The sequence below is a fragment of the Schistocerca piceifrons genome, chromosome 11 (genome assembly GCF_021461385.2).
Source record: "Schistocerca piceifrons isolate TAMUIC-IGC-003096 chromosome 11, iqSchPice1.1, whole genome shotgun sequence".
Taxonomy (NCBI): Eukaryota; Metazoa; Arthropoda; class Insecta; order Orthoptera; family Acrididae; genus Schistocerca; species Schistocerca piceifrons.
In genome coordinates, this window is record NC_060148.1 from 12,062,301 (window position 1) to 12,074,373 (window position 12,073).

The 12,073-nt window shown below is 43.1% G+C and overlaps 1 protein-coding gene across 1 annotated transcript in view; it reads left to right on the plus strand.

Annotated features, from left to right (window-relative positions):
* Positions 1-12,073, plus strand: part of LOC124720451 — a 381,758-nt gene that overhangs the window by 49,457 nt on the left and 320,228 nt on the right. The window contains exon 3 of the mRNA XM_047245803.1: positions 7,401-7,547. Coding sequence (XP_047101759.1) covers positions 7,401-7,547 — 147 coding nt within the window. The remainder of the gene's footprint in view (positions 1-7,400; positions 7,548-12,073) is intronic.

Here is a 12,073-nt window from a genome sequence, read left to right on the forward strand (position 1 = left end):
TGGACTGAGAAACGAAGGATCTTGTGAAAGCACACCACACAGTCGCATAAAGTGGATGTTCCTGCACAATGTACAGCAGAGTAGAATGGCCGTATGTGTGCCAAAAAATCGAGGGCAAAGTCTTGGTGTTGTAGCCTGTCTTGGGGCTTCATTCTGTGACATTCGGAGTCTAGCATGGATACCAGTGTAAAATGTGCCACAAAATCTTTTGAACTGTTGACCAGGGCAGAGAGAATTCCCGTGACACAGCTCGAGCACTGGCTACAGAATTTGTGGCATTTGCTGTCCAGTCGGCTACAGCTACAGCAACTTCATCAACTGCCGTGGGAGTACGCCCCCTCCCTCTCCTTGCTGCACCACTTAATTCACTTGTTTCTTCACATTTCTTGATCACATTCTTTACCACACTTATTGACATGGGGCCTCTTTGCACCTGTTTGGCAGCAATATTTCTGCAATTGAGTGCTGCTATTCTGATAAAACAACTATACGAACAATGCTCGGTCTTTCTTCTCAGTAGTATAAAGTGTAGAACTTTGCTTTCGCCATTTTTCCCCCTACATTTGAGGCTTTAATGAAACAAATTGGTTACACGTGTATCATTCAAAGTATTATCCATCGCTGGCCACTACTTTCTCCCATCTTTCGGGCAGTGTACGAATCCTGCGCTGAAAAAATTGTTCATCTTTTGAAGTGATCCACGAATCGATCCAATTCGTGACTTCTCCGTGAGATCTGAAGTTGGTCAGCCACGCCATGCGCCATTGATCTAAACAGGTCATAGTCAGAGGGAGCAGTGTCTGGAGAATACGGCGGGTGGGGTAGGACTTACCATTTTAACGTTGCCAAGTGTGTTTTGACCTCTTTTGCAGCGTGGGGTTGAGCGCTGTCGTGCTGCAAAATCACTTTATCGTGCCTCTCACAGTATTGCGACCATTTGTCTTTTAATGCTCTGCTCAGCCGCATTAACTGCGTTCGAGAACGAGCACCGGTGACTGTTTCACTCGGTTTAAACACCTCATAGTACACGAGACCAAGCTGGTCCCACGAAATGGAGATCACGATCTCAGAGCTGTGAATATTCGGTTTGGCCGTCGATGTGGAAGCGTGGCCGGGATATCCCCATGATTTTTTTTGGATTTAGGGTTATCGTAATGAACCCATTTCTTGTCCCCTGTCACAATGCGATGCAGAAAGAAGGGAAAGGTTGACAGAATGTGTACTAACATATCGGAGAATAACTTCCACGGTTCAAGAGGGAGCTGTAGGGGGAGGTAAAGATTGGAATGCGTCCAGCAAATAACTGAGGAAACTTGTTGCAGGTGCTGCTCTGAGATGAGGAGGTTGGCACAGGAGAGGAAGCGATGGTGGGTCACATCAGACCAGACAGGAGATTGAAGGGTGGGATGTGGCTGGAAATTTTGAAAAGAAGGATGGCTGTACTCTACATAGTAACAGTGAACTGAGGTGTCGATAGATGATGGTTGAAAATTATTTGATGCTTATTCAGTAAGGTGACCATATTTTCTAGACTCAAATTCGGGACATTAACATATTTCCTAGGCCCAAATGCGGGACACATTAAAAATTTTGCAAAATAGGCTATATTTATTTATCTATTATATGAGAAGAAGGTTTCAGTTAAATTTGTTACAAAGAAAAGCCCATTTACATCTTATTAACACCTTCTAAGATGAATGAGTGCGATCAGGGCAATGTACTATACCATAACACGACATAACACAAAATTCTGTCTGATATAATATGGCGCACACAGATGACAAATGGTAGTATTCTAGAGACCAGCATAAACTGCATTGGCGACGCCAAAGTCAGTGAGAGCGTATATTACTGTTCGTCTGTTCGAGTTACTTTGTATTTCGTCTACAATTTTGCCATAAAACCTCCTCTGACTCTTCCACGGCTATGAGAAAATATGTAGATTTCTTCCTTCTTCTGTTCGAGTTATGGTTAGAACCATTTTCGACCGCACGAATGCGTTCGAGTGCGACTTTTTCCCAGTTTCCGTGGTCTCTGACTGCCCATTAGCTGTTCGAGCTGAGGCCAACACGTGTTTGCACAGTAGAAACAGTTTGATAACAGTTTCGACAATTTGTCGTACCCTCTTGTCATACAATTTCCCACCATAACTAAAATTAATAATAAAATATACCGATACAGGTAAAATGAATGTCTAATTTGGGACAAATTGGGTCATGATTGTTAATTTTGGGACAAACAGGTGTCCCGAATTACCTTTGAAAAAATTCGGGACAGACACACAAAAATCGGGACTGTCCCGAAGAAAACGGGACAGATGGTCACCTTATATTTAGGGTGTCTATGCCCTGTGGAAAAAAGCGGGAATTTTTTCAGCCAAGAAAATTCTGAGAATTTTTTAGAATTATGGGAATTTTTCATTGTTTAGTTTTCAGTTAAATTTTTGTGGTTTTGACTGATTAAGAACTGATATTCTAACAAAGAATTTTACTGTAGCCCTCTACTGCAGAGTAGTACTGCAGCCTTAAAACATATACGAGAAAATAACACCAAAATAAAACTTCAGTTTCAAGAAAATGCACCATTTTCAACAACAAAACACAGTGCATACACAATGTCAGCTGGCTGCAAGATGCGTCAAAGGCCTTAGGACGAAGACTGTGCAGTGCTTCATATGACAAAGCTGTTTCTGATGAGCACATGTCACAACTGTTTACATTTCTAATTGGAAAATATAGTGAATTGTGGTTTGAGAAAGTTACTTTCAAAGTAAATTTAGTTTTACACAAGATGAATTACATTGCGTGTGAGAATTTGCCGAGTTTCTTAAATTGGGGGCATTTGACTCTCATTCATAACTTAACTCTTTGAGGACCAGCCACCTGGAAAAACTTCAGGCCCAAAAAACAGCCATTTATGTAAATGTTTAAAATTTTAAGGGTAACATGCGCTAAAAAAGAACAGTATTATATGTGGAAGCTTAGCTTTTCTTACAGCTGTACTGTGTGTGTGTGTGTGTGTGTGTGTGTGTGTGTGTGTGTGTGTGTGTGTGTGTGTGCGTGTGTTTTAATTTAAACCTTGAACTTTTCCTATTTGTTTGTTCATGTTGCATAACAGTGGTGTTGCTATTGGCTGTCTATATCACATGTCCTGTGTTCTGAATAGCCGCTGAAATTGGGTGGCAAGATCAAGTGATGTGAGCTGATTGGCTGACAAAAGCCCGTCACAATCTTGATTTCAATGTTTCAGAAGCGGCTGTTCTGTATTTAGAGGAGTTCATGTTTACAAATTTTTAATATGTAAATATGCAGTGTACGTGTCGCCACACACAAAAGATCTTTCCAAAATGTGCAATCGCTACTAGTTGAGCTACTTGAGCATAACTTGCAACCTCGCTCACACCTTTACTTCCGCCAGTACCTCTTCTCCTTCCTTCCAAACTTCACTGAAGCTCTCCTGCGAAACTTGCAGAACTAGCACTCCTGGAAGAAAGAATATTGCGGAGACATGGCTTAGCCACAGCTAGTGATTTAAAATGCTTGGGCATTTATAAGTAAGGGCAAATGCCCAAAGTTCATAAATACCCAGACATTTGAGCATTTTAATTGATAAGCAGGGGATAAAAACAAAATTTAAACTGATATTTTGTATTGGAAAAAGTGTTTCTCAACACTTTTTCTGTAGTGGTTGTGTAACTGAGTTGAAAAAGCTGCTCGAGAGCTAGGGAAGAATTATTAGGGGAAATGAATTGGACTGTAAACGTAACTTTTACATCTTTAGTGAGGTCAGTTCTTGGGGTAGTAAAAGAAACTTGGGTTTAAAAGTAGTTCTTGACATGAACCTCAAATTGGCATTCGTAAGAAGAAGAACAAAAGAACAACACCAAAGATGCAACAGGAGCATAATATGTAAGAAATTGTCCACACAACCTGTAAGTCCAGTTCAAAACATTACTACTTAATAGGAAATACCAACCACCAGAACTGTTTATAACCTATAGGCACAGTGACAAAAATGTAAATTAAATAGCGAACATATGTACATATTCCAGGCCACTGACGATACCTTGCAGAAAATAAAGGCAAAACGCGTATGGCCCTAAAATTGGGTTTTATTCAGTTGCTGTCAGACGGTCCATAAGTAAAAATTATCAATATACCGTAATATTACACGCAACTGAGGAAGACAGGACTACAAAAGTTGAAGATGGCAATAAATGACATACATATGTTTAAATGTAAACATTTACTAACAACTAATATTGGTAGTGAAAAATTAAAAAAGTACATTTTTAATAAATGCCTAGATTTTGGGCATTTAAAACTGCTTTGGGCAAATTGCTGGACAGGTTGCCCATTTATAAATGTACTGCTCAGTGGGCATTTGTCCGGCCCACATCACTAGCCACAGCCTTTCAGGAGCGCTAGCATTGCAGGTTTTGCAAGAGAGCTTGTGTGAGGTTTGGAAGGTAGGAGACGAGGTGCTGATGGAAGTGAAGTGAAGTGAAGTGAGGATGGATCATGAGCTTAGCTTGGGGAGCTCAGTCGGTAGAGGTCCTGTGTTTGAGTCTCGGTTTTAATCTGCCAGGAAGTTTCAAATTTTGTATGGCTTTTGTCTGTTTCACTGCCCTCTGTTGTTCTTCTATCATCTTCAGCTCTGCAACCCTTTCCTCTACTTCCCGTTCACCTTTTTCTGATGTATATATGAAGGGGTACCCAAAAAGAAAGAGGAGGAGAAGGAATGATATTGCCGTGAGCGGAGCTTGTGCAGTACGCATTTCTGCTGCTAGGCGTGTACAGGGCAACTCCTTACTTGTTCAGCGCCACCTGTGTTGTAGACCTGTTTGTGATTGTTTCTGCTTGTGCTCTTTTGTTCGTGTTTAATTTTTTATGGTGGCAGGCTTAAATGAACAACATTCTACCGTATCTTCCTTCGTCGTCGGCGTTGCCGTTGTTGCAGTGAGGCACCGTTATACCAAGAGGAAAGACGATTCTAGAGTATGAGATATGGTAACCTTAAGCCATTGACAACACACAACGGTCACGGTAGCACCTGATTCCAGAATAGCTGCAGTAGTTAGGATCTACGAACTACCCCCTCTTGACCAGGTCCTCAAAACTTAACTCGTAACGAGATCCCTTCAAAGCAAATTGTCATAAAGATCATCTATAAAGGCTTCGTACGACAATAAGAAATGTTACAGTTTGTGGAATAATAACAGATAAGACCGAACTGTCTTGTTTCTTCTGCTTTATTTAACGTAACTTTGTTGACAGTTTTATTTCGCATTCACCACTCATTCACACTCTGGTGTGGAGTATATGCGAGTGCCTGAACCCTAACTCCCAAGTTCCATCGAAACCCTTTGACGAACAGTTTTGGTTGCTCGACACCGACAGTCAATGATAACGATATGTTTAGCCACCGCCCTCCACGAATGTTTGTTAAGCGTAAGACAATTACACACTTTTCTCTCCGATCTGCAATTATTAAGAGTTCGAGTAAAAGTTAACATTTTTCTCCTTTTCATAAATTGGAGCCTGCTGTCCGCAATATAATTACAAAAAAAACGGTCTCAATACCGCGTCACTCGTGAGATGCGTATAGATCTATCCCGGAATTGACCGCCCTGTAGGTGTACTCAATTTAATGACCACACTTCGCTATCTGCGATTTCGTGTAACTAAATGACCTTTTGTTACTTTGATTGTATACCATAGTTATTTAAAACTCACCCCTATATTTTTTCACTACGCACAATTAGCACTTCTGTACTTCGTCGATATAAAGCAGAACACCTCAATATGCCCAATTTTACCTCCTCTTATAGGATCGGCTACCTTACTCATTAATTTACTACATATTATTTCCAATAACACTAAACAGGTATCGCCGTTATATTTTAATTGTATTCAAAAACATGTTATTCTTATTATGACCGACAAAATCGTAACAAATCGTGCGGCATGCATTTTTAACAATAGCTTTACACTCGCCCAGCCTTTATTCGTGCAATATTATATATAAATATACAGACAGGACCGAAAGATCGATCTCTCTACCGTAACCAATAGAGGCAAATACGCAATTCAAGTTCCGTTACATCTGTCCTGACTCATATTGTTATAACATGCAACTGTGAAATTTTGTTTTCTTCTCGGTAAAAATGCTACTGAAACTGTTTTAATGTTAAAACAGCTTACCATGATGTCGCTGTGGGAAAAACTGGAGTGTAAGAGTGGTTTCCTCGATTTGAAAATGGTGGCATGTCTGTTGACAACAAACGTCATTCTGGATGTCCAACAGTAGAGCTTGTGTTCACAAACCTTCAGCAGACAATTGATCGACTGTCAGAAATTAGTGGGTCACCTCGGAGCTTGGATCAGTGAATTTTGACAAGATTTGTGGCAGACAGATTGGTTCCTCCCCGTGACAATGCAGATGCACACACAGCCATCTGTTGTACAATTTTTGGCTAAAAATAGTGTGCTTCCACTACCCCGTGCACGTTATTTGCCTGACCTGGCTCCGTAGACGAACGGAAGGACACAGATTTGATAACATTGAAGAAGTCGTGGGAGGAGCTGTCGGCCATTTACAAAGATTACTGCAAGAAATGTTTTGAACAGTGGTAACACCAGTGGGACAAATGTATTAGCTGTTATCAATCAGATCGGCGATCTAGGACCCTGTAGATCGTGTGCCGACCTCACAGTGCTACTCTGTAGACGGCGATCTTCTGCGCTTTGTATCCAGTTATCACGGACTCCTAGTTGGCAGATGTCTTTCTGTAACTCGTCCTCCCATAGCTTTCTGGATCTTCTGATTGGACGGGCACCGTCAGGTCTTCACATACGTACAGCTTTTGCCCGAGAGGTGTCTGGTCTCCTAGTAACGTGGCCTACCGAGCTTATTCTCTGTGCTTTCAATTTTTGAACGATGTTCGGTTGCCTCATCAGCTCGTACAATTCTTGGTTTTTTCTACGTCTCCACGAGCTCCTGTCCTGGAAAAGTCCAAAAATCCTTCTCGTAATTTTTCTTTCGAAGACTGACAAGTTTTCTTCTTTGTTGATTGTTGTGCTTAGGGTTTCTGTCCCATACAACAATACTGGAATTATCACTGCATCGTATGCATTAAGTTTGGTCTCAATTGATGGATTCTTGGAGGACATTATGAGCTTTAGACTGAAATAAGTTTTAGACCCGTTCACAATACGTTGGTTTATTTCCTGTTTTAAAATATTTTACCTGTTGAACCATGTAGCGAGGTATTTAAAATTTTCCATTTCAGCAAATTTCCATATCCCTACCTGCAATGGAGAGTATTTTGAAGGGAGTAGGGTTGTTTTGTGAATTTTTCCATAATACCTCACAGCAAAGTAAGTCTGTCCGTGTTGCAGCGTGCCGATCACCAGTTCCACCACATCGATGGCTCCGCTGGGCTGCAGCGGCGACTCGGGTGGACTGAAGACGCACATCTCTACTGCTTTCGGTGGGCTGTTGGACCGAGGGCTCGTCAGTCGCCTGGAGAGGGGACGCGGCTCATGGTAGGTGGAGCAGTGCGTCGATCACTGTGTATACACACTTCTCTGATGCCGACACAATCAGCTACACGGTTAAAGTTGTGCAAATTTGTATGTTACAGTAGAATGAGGTGTGACAAAAAAGTTGTGGGAATTTTTGTTTAAAGAATCTTCATTTGTTCATCAAATTCACCTTTGTCCCCTTCAAAGTAATCCCCCTCAGATATAATACAAGCGTGCCAGCACTTGTTCCGAGCTTGGAAGCACTTATGGAACTCACTTTTTGTTACGGTGCTCAGCACCCTCAGTGGTTCTAGTTTCCCTCATCAGTGGTGGCAAAACGACGTCCTTTCACGGTTTCCTTCACCATCGGAAATAAAGAGAAGACACAGGGGGCCATGTCCAGCAAATATGGTAGGTGAGGCAAAAAAAAAAAGGGATGGATTAGCTTTCAGGTGTGAGTGGGAGCATTGGCGTGATGCAATTTCCACGAGTGGTTTTGCCGCAATTCTGGTATTTTTCTTCGGATTGCTTTATGCAGACAGTGCGTTACTTCCGAGGAGTATTCCTTATTGACAGTATGACGGTAAGGCAGGAACTCGTGATACGCTGTCCCATTGTAGTCGTAGAAAAAAGTGAGAAGTACCTTCATGCGTGATCGAACGTGTCGAATTATTTTTCCGATCCTGACTCTTCAGGCAATTTCCATTTGCCCAGTTGGGTGTCTGTTTCGATGTCGGTCCAGTATACCCTTGTGTCGTCACCTATTGTAACCTTCTTTAGAAATTTTGGATCGTTGTTGAATTCGTTCAGCAATTCCTGGGTGATGTCTGTGTGAATTTGTTTTGAGCTGAGATTCAACTGTTTCGGAACAAATCTTGCTGCTACTCATTTCGTCCTTCGTATAGATTTAAGTGTCAGGAAGTTGTTTCTGAAAGTATTTGTATGGAGTGTAGCCATGTATGGAAGTGAAACATGGACGATAAATAGTTTGGACAAGAAGAGAATAGAAGCTTTCGAAGTGTGGTGCTACAGAAGAATGCTGAAGATTAGATGGGTAGATCACATAACTAATGATGAAGTATTGAATAGAATTGGGGAGAAGAAGAGTTTGTGGCACAACTTGACAAAAAGAAGGGACCGGTTAGTAGGACATGTTCTGAGGCATCAAGGGCTCACCAATTTAGTATTGGAGGGCAGCGTGGAGGGTAAAAATCATAGAGGGAGACCAAGAGATGAATACACTAAGCAGATTCAAAAGGATTTAGGTTGAAGTAAGTACTGGGAGATGAAGAAGCTTGCACAGGAAAGGGTAGCATGGAAAGCTGCATCAAACCAGTCTCAGGACTGAAGACCACCACCACCACAACAACAACAACAACAACAACAACAACAACAACAACAACAACAGGTGATGTAAATAAATGGACTACTTACTTATGAGTAATTATTTTTACACTGTCTGGTGATTTGGCAATTTTCCAGAGGATAGGTACTTTCGTCAGTACCGACTACCGTTCCTCACTTCCCTCCCTACGACGACTTTACGAGCAGTTGCCATATCAGTGCACGTGCGTCATCCTTTGACGATTTGTTCCGTTTACTTGCCCCCATGTGATGTGCTCGATGAAGAGGCCGTAACCGACCTTATTACACAGTTCCCCCGCCCTTTCAACCTCTGCGGTGATTTTAATGCACACAGTGTGCTTTGGGGCTCTGCAGCTACATGCCCCAGGGGTAGAGAAATTTAGAAGCTTCCCGTGTCGTCGTGTGCGTACTTGCTGAATACGGGACACGGCACACATTTCTGTACAGCAGCTGGGTTGTTCTCTGCCATTTATCTCTCACTTTGCTCTCCAACTCTTGCTCATACTGCTCGATGGAAAGTGGTCGGGATTTGCACAGAAGTGATCACTTCCCGATCTTTATTCATCTGCCAGATGGAGTGGAACCTGAAAGGAAACCACTGCGACGGGTGCACGGTAGAGCAGACTGGACACTTTATAGCCAGTTGGCCCAGATTGAACACTGTGCCAATGTCGAGGCACGGGTGGATCGTATTACACTGTGCCGCTGCAGCATCCATTCCACAGGCCACGGGACAACAGAAGAGACGAGCTGTCCCTCGGTGGACAGGACTAGGTGTGCAGCCCTGCATAGGTTTGTGTCGGCCAACTACAGAGAATCTTGCAGCCTTTTATGTGGCGAGGGCAAAGTACTGCTGAATTATTGGAGGGAGCAACGAGAGGTTGTGGCAACAGTTCCTGAACACCGTTAATTGTTCCAGGAACTGCTCTGTTGTATGGGAGACATCAGGAGAATTTCTGGGAGACAGGGATGTGCCCCATGGCTTCTGTAATGTGGAACAGCACTCTCCAAACCAATCCACAGAACACTGCCCAGACTACGGCAGCCTATTTTGCCACAGTTACTGCAACTGCCAGTGAGCATCCGTAGACAGGTGTAGTTTGGACATCTGGTCCACCACTGATGAAGATCACAGCTGCTCATTTTCTGTGCGGGAGCTGGATTCTGCACTGTCTGCGGCTCGTGACATGTCCCCTGGTTACGACAGAATCCGTTACAGTATGCTGCAGCACCTCACGAGGCAAAACAAAGATATCCTTCTCACACTTTTAAACGCGTCGGGTCACTTTCCCAACTCGTGACGTGAGGCAATTTTAATTCCTCTCTTAAAAGCTGGGAAGATCGTACATCGCCGAGAAGTTGCTGTAGTGTTGCCCTCACTAGATGTGTGGGAAAAACTTTGGAGCAGATGGTAAACTGCTGCCTTGTCTTGATCTTAGAATCCAGGTGCCGCCTTAGTCACTTCCAGTGTGGGTTCAGGCAGTATCACTCCATCTTTGATAACCTGGCCTTACTGGAGGCAGCTGTACAACAGGCTTTCCTATGCCAGTATCACCTTCCAGGTATATTTTTTGACATTGAGAAGGCCTAAAATACTAGTCGGAGGCATCTTATCCTCGAGCAACTTCACGAATGGGGTTTTTGTGTTTGTCTTCCCATTTTCATTCAGTCCTTCCTCTCGCCACGATATTTTAGATACCGAGTCGGTTGCGGCCCGTCTGATCGCATCGAGCAGGAGAATGGTGTCCCTCGAGATAGCATTTTAAGGGTCTTCGCCATAGCTATTAATAGCATTACGTCCTTAGTGAACAGTCCTGTCCAGTGTTCTTTGTTTGTGGATTACTTCTCCATGCAATGCTCTTAGAGCCTCACAATGACAACACATCAGTTGCAACAAACTCTTTGACATTTGGACGAATGGACGCAGAAGAGTGCTTTCAAGTTTTCCGCAGAGAAGTCTGTATGTGTTCTTTCTAACCGTCCTCGTTCTATTTTAAATTTTCCCGAGTTGAGGATGAGAGAGACTGTCCTTACTTTTAAAGATGGTGAGGTTTCGGGGCCTCATATTTGACTCTAAGCTTATGTGGTTTTCACATCTTAAGGATGTGAAAAAACGGTCACTTAAGCCTTTAAGTATTTTAAAATGTCGTAGCTACAGTACACGGGGAGCAGACAGGACTCGTCTGCTCTGGTTTTACAGGGCATTTGTGCGATCTCGGCTCGATTATGGGTGCACAGTGTAGGGGTTTGCGAGACCCTCTTACTTAAAGATGCCAGACTCGGTGCACTGTGAAGGGATTTGTCTGGCCTCTGAGGTATTCAGAACAAGCTCCATACCGATAGGTAACAAAGCCCTATGGGATTAGTGCACAGGATTGCCTTCAGAGATGGGTGTGGCTGATCTTCATATTTTACATTGCAGTTGGAGCAGATTTCTTCCTTGGCTTCTCTGGAGGCCCAAACTTATTTTAGACTTGACCAATTTAAAGAAAGACTGCATGTCAGATTTTACATTTCAATCTGTTTTTTACATTTTAGATATGTGTCACAGTTACACTGTAGTGTACACTGATGGCTCCAAAGAAGGGAGTTTCCCGACCGTGTCACAGAGATTCACCTTCCTGACGAGTATACCATTTTCTAAGTGGAGCTCCATGTGATTCTGAAGGCACTGGAGCGGATGGGTCATACGAGGTGCTATCCACAATTTTTGGTACTGGTGCTGCCATCTGTTGAAAACCTGACCTTTGGACTAGTAACCACCATCAGCCTCGAAGTAGTTCCCCTCCGCACGTACACACCGATCCCAGTGTTTCTGCCACTGGTCAAACATTTTCTGGAAATCCTGTTCTTTGAGGGTGTTTATCACCGTCAGCAATCCTTCTCGAATCCTCTCTAGAGTGTCGAACCGACAGCCTGTCAACTCGAGTTTCAGTTTTGGGAATAGCGCGAAGTCGTAAGGTGCCAAATCTGGTGAGTACGGTGGGTGGGGTACAACGCCGTGTGATTTTTGCCAAAAAGATCCCGGTGAGCAAGGATGTGTGACAGGGCGCATTGTCGTGACGCAGCAGCCAGTTCCCTTGACATCAAAATTCGGTCCTTCGTCACTGCACATTTTCACAGAGCCATCACAAAACATCACACTAGTATGTGGAATTCAATGTTTGGTTGGGTGGGATGAA